The following is a 16691-nucleotide window of genomic DNA, read 5'->3' on the forward strand; positions in this document are numbered from 1 at the left end:
ATCCGGGTTTTCCACTTGTCAAGAAAAAATGTAGATTTTCTCCTTTAGAGAAGAAAAATGTGGATATTCTCCTTGAAGTTTCCTCTTGCAGGCTGGCAGTGTTCCAGCTTGCAAGGGACTGCTTGGGCCTAGGGGGAACAGAAAGAGGCTGATTGAACACAGGGGGCACCATGTGCATGTGTGTGTATATACACATGCGCGTGGCTTGCAATACAGCCCCAGGCAGCGTGGTGCACAACAGCTCCCCCCAACTGCCTTCAGGTAACTCTATGGCAGAGGCATAGGTGACGCATGGGGGAAGGCCGATTGAGGCGGTGGTGGTGGCTCACACAGAGCTCCCAGGATGAGGGAGGGAGTGAGGCAGGGTTGGTGGCTGGGGCCAGGGGCTCTGGCAGCTAGGACACTGCACAGAGCCTGGGGCTTGAATGCATAGCCATGGGACCCAGCTAGGGAGCAGGATGGAGCCATGGGCAGCTCATCTGGGAGAAGGGGAGAAGAGGTTAATGAGGCGGCCAGCTCCCTGCTCCTTTGAACTCCCAGGGAGGGGTTGGGTGCCATAGGGGATGTGTTGGGGATACATAGGGGGGCATGTGACCCCCAGATTTGTATGCCTACAGCAGGGCATAGAGCTGCAGCCTGTCGGATTGGCACCAGCTGCCTCCATGACACAGGACCCTGCGTGGGAGGGCGGAGCAGGGCAGGAAGACTCATTGCTACTGCTGCCGTCGGCACTGCTAGGACCTCCAAGCCAGCTGCACTGCCAGGGAGTAATACTGCATTCTCCCCACCTCCCCTTGGTCCGTTACTCCTTGCGCTGCTGGCAGCACAGTGTTACTCTGTGGTGATGCGACTGGCACAGGGGTCCTGGTGGTGCTGAAAGGTGGCAGCAGCAGCAGCAACAGCAATGCATCTTGCTGTTCTGCTCCACCCTTCTGCACCGGGTCCTGCCCACTGGGCTCTGGAGGCAGCCCAGTGTCAGTCCAGCCAGTCTGCAGCCCTGTGCCCCACTGTGGGTGCATAAATTTGGGGGACATATGCCCCCAGATGCCCCCCTGATGCATTACTCACGGCTCCGCCTATGGCTGGGAACCCCCTGCCCCACACCCCCCCACCATACCACACACTGTGGGGCTAGAGCCTGGGGGTGGGGGACAGTTGGTTGGGAATGAGGGGACCAGCAGGGCTGGGTGGGATGGGAGGCTGCAGGTTGGGAGTGAGAGGCACTGGTGGGGACTAGGGGCTGTGCATCAGGAGCAAGAGGCAATGGCTGTGGCTTGGGAGTGCGGGGCACCAGCATATCAGGGCTGCTCAGCACCACAAAGCAGGGGGGGAACAGCTACAACTGGACCCACGTCCTGGTGAGCAAAGGAGACAGGGAGAGCTCTGATTTTCTATGATAAAAAAACCAAAATAAAATGCCAAAATATATAGATATTTATAATTTATTTTATTATAATGATTGAGGCACTGGTAGGCTTCCAAATTGCTTTAAAATGATAAATATATCAATAAAACATTGCGTACAACTGTTATATATACAGTGCTATTTCATTTTAGTAGCAGAAAAATGTAGATTTTGGGGTTTTTATTCAGAATTTTGGATTTTGAAACAGAGAAAATCAAGATCCCTGCTAATTCAAATTGAAAAAAAAATATATAAAAATGCCTAATTCATAAAACACTTAAGTAGCTTTATATCATTCTTGAACCAGAACTAAATTAGCCTGGAAGCTTGATCGTCATCTTGAATCTAGGATTCTTTTACTTTCAGGGCGTATTTACACTTATGGTATGTCTACACTGTTGAGTTAACATAGGTACCAGGTACTGCCCAGGTTTTGTTTTTAATTACCCAGGTATTATTATTAACCTCTTGAATTTCCACAGACAAAAAACTGACTCAGATTTTGTGGTCTAAACAGGAAAATTGGTATGGCTGGGATATAGATTAGAGCCCAAGTTCTACTTTAACCTGAGCTATGAAGTACCCACTTACTGTAAGGGCATGTCTAAGTGAAAGAATCCCCCCTCCCCCCAAATCTACTACAGGATTACTGACTGCATGAAGTTGTTGGTTGGCTCCAATATCAAGTTTCCTGTGGCATAAACTATAATTGCATCTGCTAATTCAGACAGAATTGAGCAAAATTCTCATCTCCAAGCAGTGCAAGATGAAAATAAAAAAAGAAATGAAAAGATAGACCACATTTACTCACATACCACATGCACCTTTCATTCCCAAAATTATCCAACCCAAATTGCAGTATGTTTTCAGCATAAAGTCAATTTATGTGCTGGAATGGAAGCATGGGGATGCTGCTGGGGACTGGTTCCCTCCTGGCCACATGGAGGAGGGGCATAGTTTATTCCTGAGCAGCATTCACTCTCTCCTTGCTGCTCAGCCAAAAGCTAGAGGTTTAAACCTGTCACAGTCAGTGGTGAATTGAAAGCAGCTTTTGGCTGAATAGCTGATCCAAAAGCTGTGACAGGGTTAAACTTCTAGCTTGTGGCTAAGCAGCAAGGGGAGGACAAGTGATGCTGCCAAATGGACTCTACCCCTGCTGCATGGGGCCAGGATTAGGCCATAACTCTGGAAAAACCTTTTTTCTTCATTCTGCCTTCCCAAGCAAAGTGCATGTTCTTTGGGGTCATGTGGTATATGAGAAACTGCATGAACTGGCTGTTGGCAGTGTTCAACCCAGAGGTTGGTTGCAATACCTTTTGGCAAGAGTACTAGTTGCCTAAATTATACTATTTTTAATAGCATGGTACTCATCAGCACTGACTTGAGAACCATAAGGTTCTTAAAAACTTGTAGTTGGAAACAATTCTTGTCTCATGAATTTTCAGAATTACATTAAGGATGGGTACTACATAAAAGCATATATAACACCCAGATAGATAAAAAAGAGTGAATAAAAGTTGCCATGAGTTGTTACAAGGATATTAAATGTAAGACCCCAGATTCAAAGCTTTAACAGTTTACTTGCACTTAAACATTTCACACTGTCAGGAAAATGAATGAATAGCATTACGACTGTTCTCTGCAACAACAAATATATCTTTACTTACTGGTACAAATTTGTGTAAATAATGTTATTGCAAAGAGGAAAAATGGCTTAGTAGTGTCTAACAGTTGAATCTTGATTAGGTAACTAATACACATTATGAACATAAGAATATTTTTCCCTACCTTTAGGTGCCAGCTGCAGAAACTGCTTGTGAAGCATGCTAAGCTGTGAAGTAGTTAGAGCACTATTTGCAGATGTCTCTGCAGGTGGAGGGTGTGGTTGAGGGACAGGATCTGGAATTACTTTTACTTCACTGCTAATAAAGAAGTCTGTTTCCTCTAAAACCATTTCAAATTGGATTTTGGTAGAACTTTCGATGTGGTGGCGTGCAACCTCAGTTAATTTTTCAACACTGTAAAATTGAAGTATAGAAATTAGGACATTAAAAATATTAAGTGGTAGTGACTTAGGGTAAGGTTTGGAGATCTTTCATCACTTGCAGGTTTTCTTAACAAAGCACACATCCTCTATGTGGATCAAGGAAAAGGAATGAACAGGAGGCCTGTTCCCAGTCCATACTGTACCTACTATATCCTGCTTCTCTACTAGCAGCATGACACCATTTGTCACTGCTTTGTGGGCTCCACGTAAAGGGGAATCTTGTCTATAGAGGGGGCTTGATGGAAAGATGACACAGCCATAGCAGAACATGCTGGGTGATGTCTATTTGTTTGAACACACCGTCTACCCACTATTTGCTCATCTTTTGTCCCTGTTCTCTCCGCTACCATACACTCCTGGATTTATAGAGCACTTCCCACAGGAAAAGAACAATATTGGTGTTTTGACATATGAACTCTGATTATAGGTGGGAAAATATGACCAATACACAGAAGATCCCCTCTTCATAATTAAAGGGGGTAACAAATATACCCATATTTGTCCAAATCTATTTCCTCCTTAGACAATGCAGACTAATTGTACCAGAAAGGATACCTTTTTCTTTTGTGATCTTTAAAATATCTCCGGATAATTGCTACACACACAGTGGCAGAAACACTAGGCGGAGTATTCTGATTGGGAAAAACATAGTAAAATGACCCCAAAATTTCAAAGTACAACTGCTCTGATACTGCTTCCTGGGAATAAATTACAGCTCTCTACCAGGATTCCTAAGTCCGCTAATTCTGTTTTTTAAGAAAAGACTAAGATTAGTTGTGTAAGACTTCCATGGACTAATTTTCCAAGACATGCAGCACTACTGGAAACATCAAGTGTTAAGTCATAGGATCTATATTAGCAAATTAAAGAATAATTTTAACTCATTTTTAAAAGTTACTTGTGCTTGCCTTATCTGAACAATTATCTTCCTCAGCTTTATTATAGTTTGTTTTTGTTTTTTAACGGGGGCACAAGTTCCACTTAAAAATTAGGCATATATTACCTGGACATCTCTGCTAGAAACCTGGCTCCAAGCCACTTTTCCATGTCTTTGTAAGTTTCTTCTGCTTTTCTTACTAGCTCTTCAACAAATGCTATTGCTTTTATTTTTATCAGCTCTAGTCGAGATTTTGCAGCTTCCTCTGTTTAAACAGTTATTTCAGAATTACTAATATTTATACAATCCAAAGCTATTTTTCAAACTTAGGCACTTAGAAGTTAAGCACCTACACCTGATCTCGTGTATAAAAAATACCTATTTAGGTTTCTCAGATTCTTGTATTCCTTTATATTTTTCAATTTTTACTCAATTGTAGAATTTTACAAAATGCATCCACGGTACAGATCAGAATATGAGGTTAAAGAAATGTTAACCAAGTTGATGTATAGACAGGAGATGACTTAGTCTTAAAAAATAATAATATGCACCAAGACTCATATAATGCCCTCTCACAAGTGTTAAGCATAATGATAAATGTATATAAGAAGAACATTGTGAATTATTTTAAAACATTTTCCTTGGACCTCAAACACAAGATCATACAGAAGTTAGGCTGGAAGGAACTGCAAGAGATCATCTAGTCCAACCAAGGAATTGTACCTGTGACCTTGGTATAGCACCACACTTTAACCAACTGAGCTAAACAACCACTGTTTGAAAGAGAAAGTTCATTATTTAATCTCTAAATCATATGAAATTACAATCTGGCAAAGAAAACCTATTTGTTCTCAGGAGGACAGGACTCACAAAAGAAAATGTATGCCAAATGTAAGATGTCTTCATTGTTCTGTTCCTGACATCCCACTGAAGTCAATGTAAGTCTTGACACTGACTCCAGTAAGCACTGGAAAAGGCCCCATAAGCACAACTGTCTTATATCCACAAAGTTGTACTTATAACAATTGCCACTTTGTGAAAATGGGCAGTTTAGTAGGGACTGAGAAAATATTTCAACTCTGCTTTGATTTATATTTAAGTTTGTTTTCACTGAGAGAGTGAAGGATGGAGGCAATACACAGGATCCTGCGAATAGAGAATTATCAATATCTTGAAGATGGGTACAGAGTGGGAAAAAGAAAAATAAATTGGGGTAACGCATATTGAACAGATAAGGGTATGAAAAGGCTTTGAAGAAAAAGGGAAAATCAAAGATGGTAAACTCAACTTTTTTAGAACTTAATTTTATATACTATAATTTAAAAACTATGTTTGCTAACAATAACTTCAATAGTTAAGATAGAAACTCTTACAATTACAGTCCTTATTTTTTTCTTGCATATAACTTTCCAAAGCATTCCCCTCTTGGGCTGAAATTTACTTCAGAAATCTATACACAAAAGTGAACTTATCTGGAAAATGTGAAGCAAATCCCTTTAAGATAATCTCTGAGACATACGAAAAAGCAAAAATACACATTTCTTGTTCAAATACCACAAAATATATACTAGTAAATGAGGATCCATTCCTACAATGTAGCTAAATGAAATGGCTATATACCTTCAAGTTCAAGGGCACTAAAATATTCCCGCCTCATTTTATGCTGCAATTCTTGCTTCTTTAATTCTTCTGGTGTTAATGGAACAGGAGTGGCTTCAACCACAGGTGCTGGAGAAGGTGCTCCTACAAGAAATAGAACCGTTTTATCAAAAAATAAAATGTTAGGACGTGTACACAGCACGGTACAATTTGATTTACAGAAAATAGATCCTTTCACGTTAACTTGATAGTTTTTATGAGATGAAAAGTTCGCTTGATAACATAGCATACTTAGATTTTGGTCAGGAATTTGACTTACAACTATATAACATCCTGATTAAAAAAACGAATCATATTCAAAATCAGTTTAGCACGTATTCAATGAATAATATTAAATGAATAAAAAGCAAGAAAATAATAGAGCTCAAAATGTAATTCTCAGTGGGGAATCACTCTCACACGGACAAGATTTTATAGGGGTGCTATCTGGTCAAAATGGTCCCTTCTGACTTCAAAATCTACTAATCTATAACGAACTGCAAAAACACACAGTACCCCTGCATGGCAAATTTCTATCTTGGGGCCAAACTGGGAGATGCAGTAAATAGTACTTTACTTTTACTAATGATAATTTCCCAACCTAGTACTTACACTAGTAAATACTAGGTTGGTTAATCAGCATCAGTTACCACCAATGCAGTAGGAGGACAACACTGCAGCAGGAAAAGACGGATAATAGAAAAGACTTCCCCCTCCTTTGTTTAAGAACTTTCAAAATCACTGTATTAGTTGCTGTTTTGGGGCCCACACAAGCATGATACATTACTATCAGAGTCATAACACTATCTTATTCTGTTTTTATTACTGTGTTGACAGCATGCTTGCCATCAAATAATTTTGACTGTTATTCAAACGTATAGAAAGCTGCAACTTTTCTGTTCCAAAAACTGAGTTGAAGCAGCTGCTGTGGTGGTGCAACAGGATGCCACTGACAGTAGAGCAGCACATTAGTGTCATAATAATGCACATGATTAAATGTAGAAATAACAAAAACAGCATGCAGTAATTAAGATCACTTTCCCATTCAGTAGCTGCTGCTGCACTGCCTGCAAGGTAAACAAATTACACTGCGCGTTCTTGGGGTGAGAGAAGAAGTAAAAGCTAATCAGTTCTTCCTATCCAGGGATATATATAGAACCCTCTACTTGCCATGAAATCAACGGTTTTACAATTAATGTACAGCTCAGGTCTGTTCATAGGTCTGCCACAGACCACCTGTGTGATGTTGGGCAAACCTCTTGGGACTAGATACAGTTTGATTTCTACAATGTTTAGATTTAGGTGTATCAGCCTGGGAAAGCAACCTAATTTAACCATGTTTTGGTACCCAAGATGTCTATACAGTCAATGGGGAGACTTGGGTGCCTTCAAAGGACAAAGAGAGGTAGTTGGTTATGTTATTCTGAAGACAGGCAGAAGGCAACATCTGATGAAGTACGCCTCGTGCTTACAAAAACTTATGCTATACACCTCTGATTTAGTTAGTTTATAAGGTGCAAATCTACCCTGCTTTCTCCAAAGAATAAGGTGTTCTCTATTGAGAACAGGAAATAGATGATCAAGAAGCCTGAATGCACTGTGTGGTTAATCACAATAATTTACTGCGCTGCCAGATACAACTTGTATCTGACAGGACTATCTGGCAGTGCAGTAAATTAATCTATTGTGCCCAAATTGCCATGCACGTGTAGGCAGTGATGCTTTACTGCGCAAAAAATTAGTCTGCTGTGCAGTAAAACATCTTGTGTAGACACGCCCACTATGTCTAGTCCCAGTCTGAGGGAAGGCACAACACCAGTAGTGGTAGCACCCATTGTTTCCTAAACAGTCCAATTGTTAGCGCACGCAACTCGGAAGTGGGAGACCTGGGTTTTAGGCACCCTCTCACCTTGAGGGGAACAGAACTCACATTTCCTACTTCCCATACTACCTCTATAGGCTGGTTTGGGTGAAGACCCTCCCCATCTCTCTTGTTGAAGCTAGGCCACTGGGTAGCCCAAACTGCATGATTCATGTATGGAGCCAGAGGGACAACAAGCAACAGGAAACATGATTGTGTAAGCCTAGTTGTTATGACTTGTCCAGGCATTGGCAAAATGGAGCCCGTGGGCTAAATTTGGCCCACCAAGGGATTTTGTCCGGCTTGCAGCAGGTTCCTCAGTCCCACCCAGCCCCAGCATGGGGGGCAGCCCAGGTCATAGTGCTTGTGGCCCGTCCTGCTGCCCTCAGGCACACAGTGGACTCCACACCTGGACTTCATTTCCCAGTAGCAGCAGCTCCTTCTGGCTGCTGCAGCCACTGAACATGGCCCTGGTCCCTGGGCACCCCAGCTGTCCACCCTGCACTCCCCGCCAGGTGTGGGACCTGCACAGGCAGAGTACTCGGCTAGGAAGCTAGGGTTGAGCCGTGGGTGGGCAGGAAGCCGCGTTCAGGAACAAGATGGGCCGGCAGGGCCAGGGAGAACCCAAGATCTTGGGGTGATGACCGTGCAAGGCTCGGGCAGAGCTGCAATCTACTGCCATCACACCCCTGCGATGCGTGCAGTTTCCTTGGGCAGGAGTGTGCAGGGAGTGAATTGTGGCTCTGCCCTGGCCTGGCCCCACACTGTCACTGGCCTGAAATCCTGGGGTGTCCATAGAGCTGCACTGGCCATGCACATGGCCAGACAGATGAGATGTGACCATGGCCAGGCAGGGAGGTGCGTCCAGGGCCAGGTCTGGGATCTTGTGGCAGTGACAGTGCAGGACCAGGGCCAGGGCAGAGCTGCAATCTGTGCCCTGCACACCCCTGTCCATGGTACCACTGCCCATTGCAGGAGAGTGCAAGCAGCAGATTGTGGTTCTACCCTGGCCCTGGCCCCACGCTGTTACCACCCCATGCCTCCACCCCATGGTCCCGGCCTCACCTGCCTTTCCCACTCCCAAATACTGCTCCCTGCACACCTGCAGCTCCATCCCACATATGGAGTTTTGGTGAGCTGTTGCATAACGGGGTGATGGATGCTGATCTGGCCTGCAACAGCTCAGCAAAATTCCCAATGTGGCATGCAAATTGCCCACCACTGTTCTAGTCCCTGCTGCCAGATCATTTCTATTTTTTAACCTATGACTATCTAAGATAAAATGTGTAAAGAATTCTAGAAGCAAGCAAGAGGGAACATGCCTCTAACTTTGAACGTAGGGGATTCACTTCAGAAAGTCAATCTCAATCTCTCCCCTCAAACTCTTTATATAATGGTGGTCAAGTGGGAAATAGGTATCTAGAGGTGCATCTACACATGCCATTAAGGCAATGTGATAAACTGCAGCACAGTTTGCGTCAGAGTTTATCATGACACACGTAAATATTTAAACTGCTGTGGTTCAGGGTGCACGTGCAGATGCTGTACCCAGGACTGCAGCATTCTGAGCCAGGGCAGAGTAGCCCTGGGCTGGGAGAGGGCCTGGGGGGTGGCACTGGGCAGTGCCAGGGTTGGCTGGGGCACAAGAGTGCCCCATTATATGAAGCTCCATTATATGAGTCCACCACAGCAAATTAGTCTACTGCACAGTTAACTGCATGTGTAGATGCACCCTAGGGCTGCACCCACATGAGCACAGATGTTTGTTTCCCTAGGGACAAGAAGCAGTGGTACACTTTGTGCCGCTGCTACTTGTCCTTGGGGAATGACTGTGGAACGCACCCTCTGGTGCAAGACAGGTTACCCTGGGTAGGGTAGAGGAGGATGGGGCCAGCAACTGTGCTGGCTCCAGAAGCTTTACCTGGGGTCCTGGGTGCCTTGGGGAGCTGCAGCCATGGTGCTCCTGCAGCTGGAAGCATGGCCAGCAGCTGGACCATGCCGCTGGCAGGCCAAGCTCCAGTTTTGGACAGCATGTGCTGCCACCATGTGTGCTACTCCGCTTTCTTGCATGGGTTCTTTTTGACCCTGGGATCTCCCAGGGTCAAAAAACTCCACGTGCTGCAAGGCAGCAGCAGGGGGAATGCCTGAATGTGCAGTGTGTGGCACCACAGATGGGTCTGCAGCGCTACGTATTGCACGGATGCGGTCGTCTGGATGCAACCTAGGTGATCAAACTGCACTGTTTCTGGGCAGTGCTCTAAAGCTCGTGGGAAGGCACTGAAAGGACTTTGCTTAAACTGAGGAGCTACTCAGTTGTATGGTCTATGAGGTGCATCTCAAACCAAATTAGATAAGACCAATAATTTCATTTTTAAAACAGAGATATGGACATTTTTCTCTGCCATTTGCTTATTCAGAATTTAATTTCTGCTGGACAGGGGCTCTCATATTGGTTGTATGCACAGTGCCTATCATATGGGGCCCTGATCTTGCTTGAGATTCTTCTTAATCCTAGACTTAATTTTAATATCTTTTGTTTACATATTGTCAGATAGGTATGCCATATACACAATGGATCAATAAACTCCATCCCCACTATTATAATGACTGATAAATTACACTGGAAAGTAATCTTTAGCTGCTTTATAAATGTGTCAACTATTTTTACTGTGATAAGTACTTGATAAGCTTTTACCTACATCAGGAGATTAAAGTAATCAAATAATCACTTTTTAAAAAAGTTAACATATTTTGACAAAAACGTCTATGCATTTTTCCAAATCAATACACAGAAAAAGAATAACAGTTAGTTTTCTTGGTGGTACTTTAAGATTTATTTCTACATCTCATTTATGAGATTTATTTCAGTCAGTAGCATTCTATAGTCTTTGAGTTTCTTTGTCTCTGCATCTCAGAACATATCACGTTTTTGGACTATCACAAGGAAATACAGAAAATAATTAAACTTAGCTTTTTTTTTAATACAAGTGCACTAAACTTTAACTTTTTTTGCTATTTTTTAAAAGGATCATATGCTTCAGTTACCTGTCTTTTTGGTGGGTGACTTTGGAGGTTGTTTCCTAGTATCTTTGGCATCCTTACCAGCTGCCTTCCCTCCTGTTGCCTGAGAGGATTTTTGATGTTCCCTTTCTTTTATTTCTATTTGCTGGTGTTCTTTTTCTTCCTCTGTTTCTTTTGACTGTATTTCAGCAGTTACCTTAAATTCATATTCACGAGTTTAGTGTAATATACAGGATTGATAACATACAATTAATGATTTGAAGCATCTGTCTTTCATTTCCCACTTGTGTGTATTGATGTGTATGTGAAATAAATGAGACATTTTGATTTGTGAATTTTATAGTGAGCTGGGATGTGCATTCTGATTAGGGCAGAAAACAACTGTTAAAGCAAAAAAAAAGGAAGAAGGAGAAGGATGAATATCATTAAAAAACAATGGTTTAAGAACCACAGGGAGAAATGTAGGCTATCCAGTACCCCAGTAAGCCTAAATTCAGTGGAGGCTAAGAAGCTGAGGAACTCAGTAAAGTTACTTTAAGGTATTCACATTAGAGGATCTAACTGCTAGATAGCCTTCAAGTAAAAAAAAAGCGTGTCTTACCATATTTGATATGGCTAATACAGCAGTTTGCCATGTATCAATAATAAACTTCTCATCCATGCCAAAACTAAACGCTACATTTTCAGAAGAATTCTCATCCTTACTGCTCTTCAACTGAGTTCCTTTGCTTTTTGGTTTGGTGGTATTTATTTCAGGAGAAGGAGCTCTACGAGGAATCACAGGAATCCTTAAAAAACAGAAAAAACAAACAAAAGAAATAATTCACTGTCTTTGTCTTATAGCACATGTTTATGTGGTTCAAAAATAAATAAAAGAGCTAGGATTCTACTTGGAAAATTTGTGGTAGCTATAGAAAAGGGAGGGACTTTGTCAGTGGTCAGAAGTACATGGGTTGTGAACATATATTTTATTATAAATAGTATTACAGCATTTTAAAATATATTTGATGTTATGATCTTACCTTGAATACTGAATTGTGTTCTGGGACCTCTCAAGGTTGCTTTAATTTAGGTTTAAGTGTCCACAACCTAGGGGCTGGGGCTGTCAAATATTAAATTTCTCACTGGTCCAGAATTGAATGTTTAATTTCTAATTGTTATTAGTTGAAGGTTTGTTGAGAAATAGTCACAATTTGAGGGAAAGAAGGAAACATTTCTATGGCAGTTTCTTTTGCATTGGGAGATGTTCACAGTTTGGAATATTGAAAAATTAAAAGCAGAGATGAGTGAGTGTATTCAATATAGGTGAAACAGCTATAAAGCAAAGTTATACATGAAATGTATTACATGGCTTAATATTTAAGTGACAGATATAATCAACATGTGGTGTTTCTTATCAATCTACCTGAACAATTTACATACGCACAAAAACAACTTTTTATTTTTATAGCAAATATTGCAGTTTTTACCTCCGTGACTTGTTTTGATCTCCAGATTGCTCTACGTTCACAATATCTAGTAATGGGATTCTTGTAAACTCCTGACTGGCCTCTGTTGGGATTTTTCCTTCCATTCCCCTATAATAGTCATGAAGAAGTCTCTTTGTATCTTGGAAACGGTCTACTTCAACCTTAGAGAGAAAGACAGATTTACATTTGAAACAGGACAGAACAAAGCAATTCTTGTTTTTAAAACTCAGACTATATTGTATAAAAATAATGCCCATTAAAATGCTTAATGGATGGTACCAAATGCAACTATTCAATCATAAATATTTGAAAATATGTAACACATTTAATGCATACTTCAAAGGATACTGAAAAAACATACTTTTAGAATTTTTCTCAATTTTAACATATAAGCCTTAAAAACAATATTTAGTTATTACATTTAAATTTAATCGACACACAACTCCTGATACATGGATTGATCTGGTGCACTGAGGTGCCCTCAAAAGTCCCTAGGGGGTTGCTCAAAACCTGTTTGCTGACTGTTCGATGGAGAAGGTCAGATATGTTTTCTGTCTCACTCTCTTTATCTGGCTGGGTGTCTCAATCATGCAAATTGTTAAGAAATGTTCACAGAGATTTTCAGGAACAGTTTTCAGAACCCTAAATGCCTGAGACCAGAAGATCATGGCAGCTGCCATTTCCCAGGCTAAGGGGTTTTACGCATCGCCAGGGCTGGGAGATCCTAGCAGCTGTGATCTTCCAGCCACAGGGGCATGTGGGATACCCCCATGGCTGGGAGCCCCACAGCTGACAGGGCTCTCAGCTGTGGGAGCTTGCTTCTTGCCTGATCCTGAGCTTCCCCTGCACCAGCAATAAGGCACAATGGGATCTAATGTGTGATCCCACAATCACACTTTCTGCCATGCAGAAAATCACGCTTTCTGCCATGCCACATGTGGCATAGCAGGAGGTGGAATTTTTGGATCACACATTAGATCCCATTGCACCTTTACCTGCATGTATAGAGAGACCCTAAAGTTCAACATAAGAACACCAGAGTCATCCAGTACATGCTAAATCTATTGTCATCAATCTTTCATTCTACCTCAGTTTCTTCAGAGTGTGCATTATAATGCTGTGATACTCTGGTTTTGTTGTGATATTTCTGGTTTAAATGTTTTCGTGTTATTATATTGCATACCTCAGGCTTCCTGACTAGTTTGTACCCTGGGAAAAAAGGGGTTACTTTGTTTGGAACTAGAGCTGTGGGGATCTGCTTAAGTGCTCTACTAGTTGGTAGCAACAAGGAGCTAATCCATCCATTTTGATAAATCAAATGAACTCTGGCCCACTACCTGAAAAGACTCCCTGCTGTTTCTGGTGCCAGGGAAACACTTCCCAGAAGGACAGTGCAAAAAGAGTCTTGAAAAACAAGACTCAAAGACAAAATGGGGAAGAGGAGACTGAGAATGGATGGAGAATGGATGGTCTTGTTTTTGTGACCAAGGACTCTGCCTGCTGTATTGCTATTAACCAAAAAATGTTGCTTTTGCTTTAAGAGGAGCCACCTGCTTCACTGCATGCGATTTTGGTGTACCCTGTCCCTTTGAAGAGGTAAAATCCCTCACTTAAAGCTAAGCTAGAAGATAGCACTCTGAGTGGGCCATGTACAACCAGGGAAGTTAAAGACCAAAAAGGCCAGGAATCCAAGAAGTCATGGTCTCACTCCCTTTAGACTAAAAGCTACACCTAGGTTGGCTTTGGGGGCATTTAAGAGACTGTATAAGACTGAGAATCTCAGCAAGTGGCTCTCTATGGAATCCATGACATGGGATTGACAGAAAGGTATATATTAACCCAGGGACCAAGGGGATGAGAGGCACCGGCAGGGAGCCTATGCTTGTACTTCTGGAAGAGGACCGGGCCTTTGACAGGCTACTCATGGTTGCTAGTCATACATGCTACACACTGGTCACTGGTCAAGAATAACATATTGCATACTTCAAATACTAACTATAATGCATACTTCAAAGGATACTGAAAAAACATGCTTTTAGAATTTTTCTAAATTTTAACACACAAGACAAAAACAATATTAATTATTACATTTAAATTTAATTGATACACAACTTCTGATAAACACGCAAATTTATTTCTATGAAAAGAGCTACCATTCACTTTGAAATTGTAATTAAATTAAATTATAAAGTAAGTTTAGAAAGTTGTTTTGTGCCTTTAATTCAAATTATGAAAAACCATTAATAACAACATAAACAAAACTGCTAAGTGACTAAAAGCAAGATTGTTAAAGATGTATGAGTGACCACTTTTCACTGAGATCAATAGAAATAGGTAATGAAATACCTTAAAAAATATTGCCCATGTGCTTATTGTACAACTTGTTTAATGAGGAACCAGGGTGGGGTTTATAAGGCTCAAAACATCTATACATTTCAGAGTGAAGCCAAGAAGCATTAGCACCTGTCATAATTTGATTTATTAAACCAGCAATGTGTTAGTCTCCAACTGACAAAACGGCACTAAATATTCATGGGAAAATGCACAAAACCACATTCACAATACAAAGGATAAAATTCTCATAGAGTAAAACAGACACTTGGCTAAAGTTAAGGATTAAAATTCTTTAGTTATAGCATAGAAACAAAGAAAAAAGCATAAAGGTACTGATGTAAGTTTGTTAGGGATAGAACACCTCGCTAAAATTAATATGTAAACATTTACAAGTTGACACAGTCATATAGCCACATGAGGAACATACTATAGCAATTACCTCCTATAGAGAAATTAAAATAAGGGGAGCTTTGAAACCAGAGATTATGTCCTCATTTTGTTCTTTGTTTCTAACGAAGTTATTGAACATATCATGTGATGTTGGCTTGCCACTTTTCGCTCTAACAGTTTTCTCCATTCTTACCAATGTAGATTGTTGCAGATAACATTTTTGGGGTAAAATTTTCAAAAGTGCCTATGTGACCAAAAGCCTAAGTTGGACTGACTGTCAGTTAGTCCCAGGCTTGTAAGTGCCCCAGATGCATATGAAAATAGGACTAAGCTAAATCACACAATGGCTTCTTAGTTTGGAAGAACTAAGAATGGAATTAAGACAGCATGAAAGAGCCACTGCAGTTCAAATTCGTATTTTACTGGTATCTTATTTCCTATTTTTACTGCATAAACAAGTTATAGGGGTACAACTTAATAGAAAGAGGATATAACAGAAGAAGAATGTGGTTTATGGAAATTATAATACATTGTTGTTCTGCAAAAGTCAGTCAAGAAAACAGATCTAATTTTTGTTTCTTCTCTTTTTTTCCCCACTTATTTTTTGTAGATGTCAAAGTAGAAGGGGTCATTAAGAAGCACCTGAAATGTAGATGACAGTGAAGTTGCAGAATACCCTGGAAAAATGTTAAAGACCTGATCCTAAATCATGGAAGTCAAAGTCTGTATCTCCATTGATTCCAAAGGCTTTGAATCAGGTCCTCCAGACCCAGAGAGAAAAGAAAAAAGATGTTTATAGTCAATTTTAGAAGAAACCAATGACTATGTCATTGAGGATAGCAACGATGATTATTAAGGGATGACACCTTGATCTTAGTGGTCACTCACATTGTTGCTGTGAGGCACCTAAACTTCACCTACATCTCTGGAAGGACCTGATCTGTTAGATGTGCCCACAGCATGTCTAATTTGATTTGATAGCATCAAATGAAACTCAAAAATAGTAGTTGAGCCTGTGCCCACCTTTTGTCCAGTAGCCTAGTGATAAGAGTTCTCACGAGGATGGGAGAGACCTGGGTCATAAACTCTCATCAACTTGAGGAGACTTAAACACATGAGGAGACTTATCACTTCCTAAAAAAGTGCCCTAACCACAAGTCTATAGGCTAGTCTTGTTGAGAACCCCTCAATCCCTCCCGTTTAAAGTTCCTGGGTAGCAAAGTGTGTAAAATCCTTAGGCTCAAAAGAAAAACAAGCAAAAGGCAGCATGACACTACAACTCACTGGGCTGATTTTTTTGCCCACGATGGGGAAATCTGTTTTCTGCTCCCTGCTGCCAGGATTATTTCCATTTTTTAACCAATGACTGTGTAAAGCAAAACATATAAACTTTCCTGGCAGCAGGGAGCAGACTTCAGATTTCCTCCTCCCTGAGCTACCAAGGCAAGCTTCTGTTTGTTTGTTCACCTTCAGCCCAATTAATCTTAGCTGCCCAGTGATGGAGCTTGAATAGAAATGGTACAGCAGGGTGAGAAAGACCCCCTAAGATTAGCCTGTACTCTGGTTAATTAAGGATAGCTCTAGAATAGTGAGAGATGTGGGTTTGAATCCCTTACACTTGTAGAGGGCTTAGAACCCAGGGGCACTTT

General features: G+C 41.2%; 1 protein-coding gene across 1 annotated transcript in view; it reads right to left on the reverse strand.

The window, feature by feature from the left end:
• Positions 1-12479, reverse strand: part of LOC102384496 (zinc finger protein 862-like) — a gene marked incomplete at its 5' end in the record, with an annotated part of 39378 nt that extends 26899 nt beyond the window's left edge. The window contains 6 exons of the mRNA XM_025195209.1: positions 3194-3423; positions 4456-4594; positions 5950-6072; positions 10874-11045; positions 11451-11637; positions 12319-12479. Of these exons, the coding sequence (XP_025050994.1) occupies positions 3194-3423; positions 4456-4594; positions 5950-6072; positions 10874-11045; positions 11451-11637; positions 12319-12479 (1012 nt within the window). The remainder of the gene's footprint in view (positions 1-3193; positions 3424-4455; positions 4595-5949; positions 6073-10873; positions 11046-11450; positions 11638-12318) is intronic.
• Positions 12480-16691: the final 4212 nt, after the last annotated feature.

This window comes from Alligator sinensis, unplaced genomic scaffold, assembly GCF_000455745.1.
Source record: "Alligator sinensis unplaced genomic scaffold, ASM45574v1 scaffold636_1, whole genome shotgun sequence".
In the NCBI taxonomy this organism is placed as follows: Eukaryota; Metazoa; Chordata; order Crocodylia; family Alligatoridae; genus Alligator; species Alligator sinensis.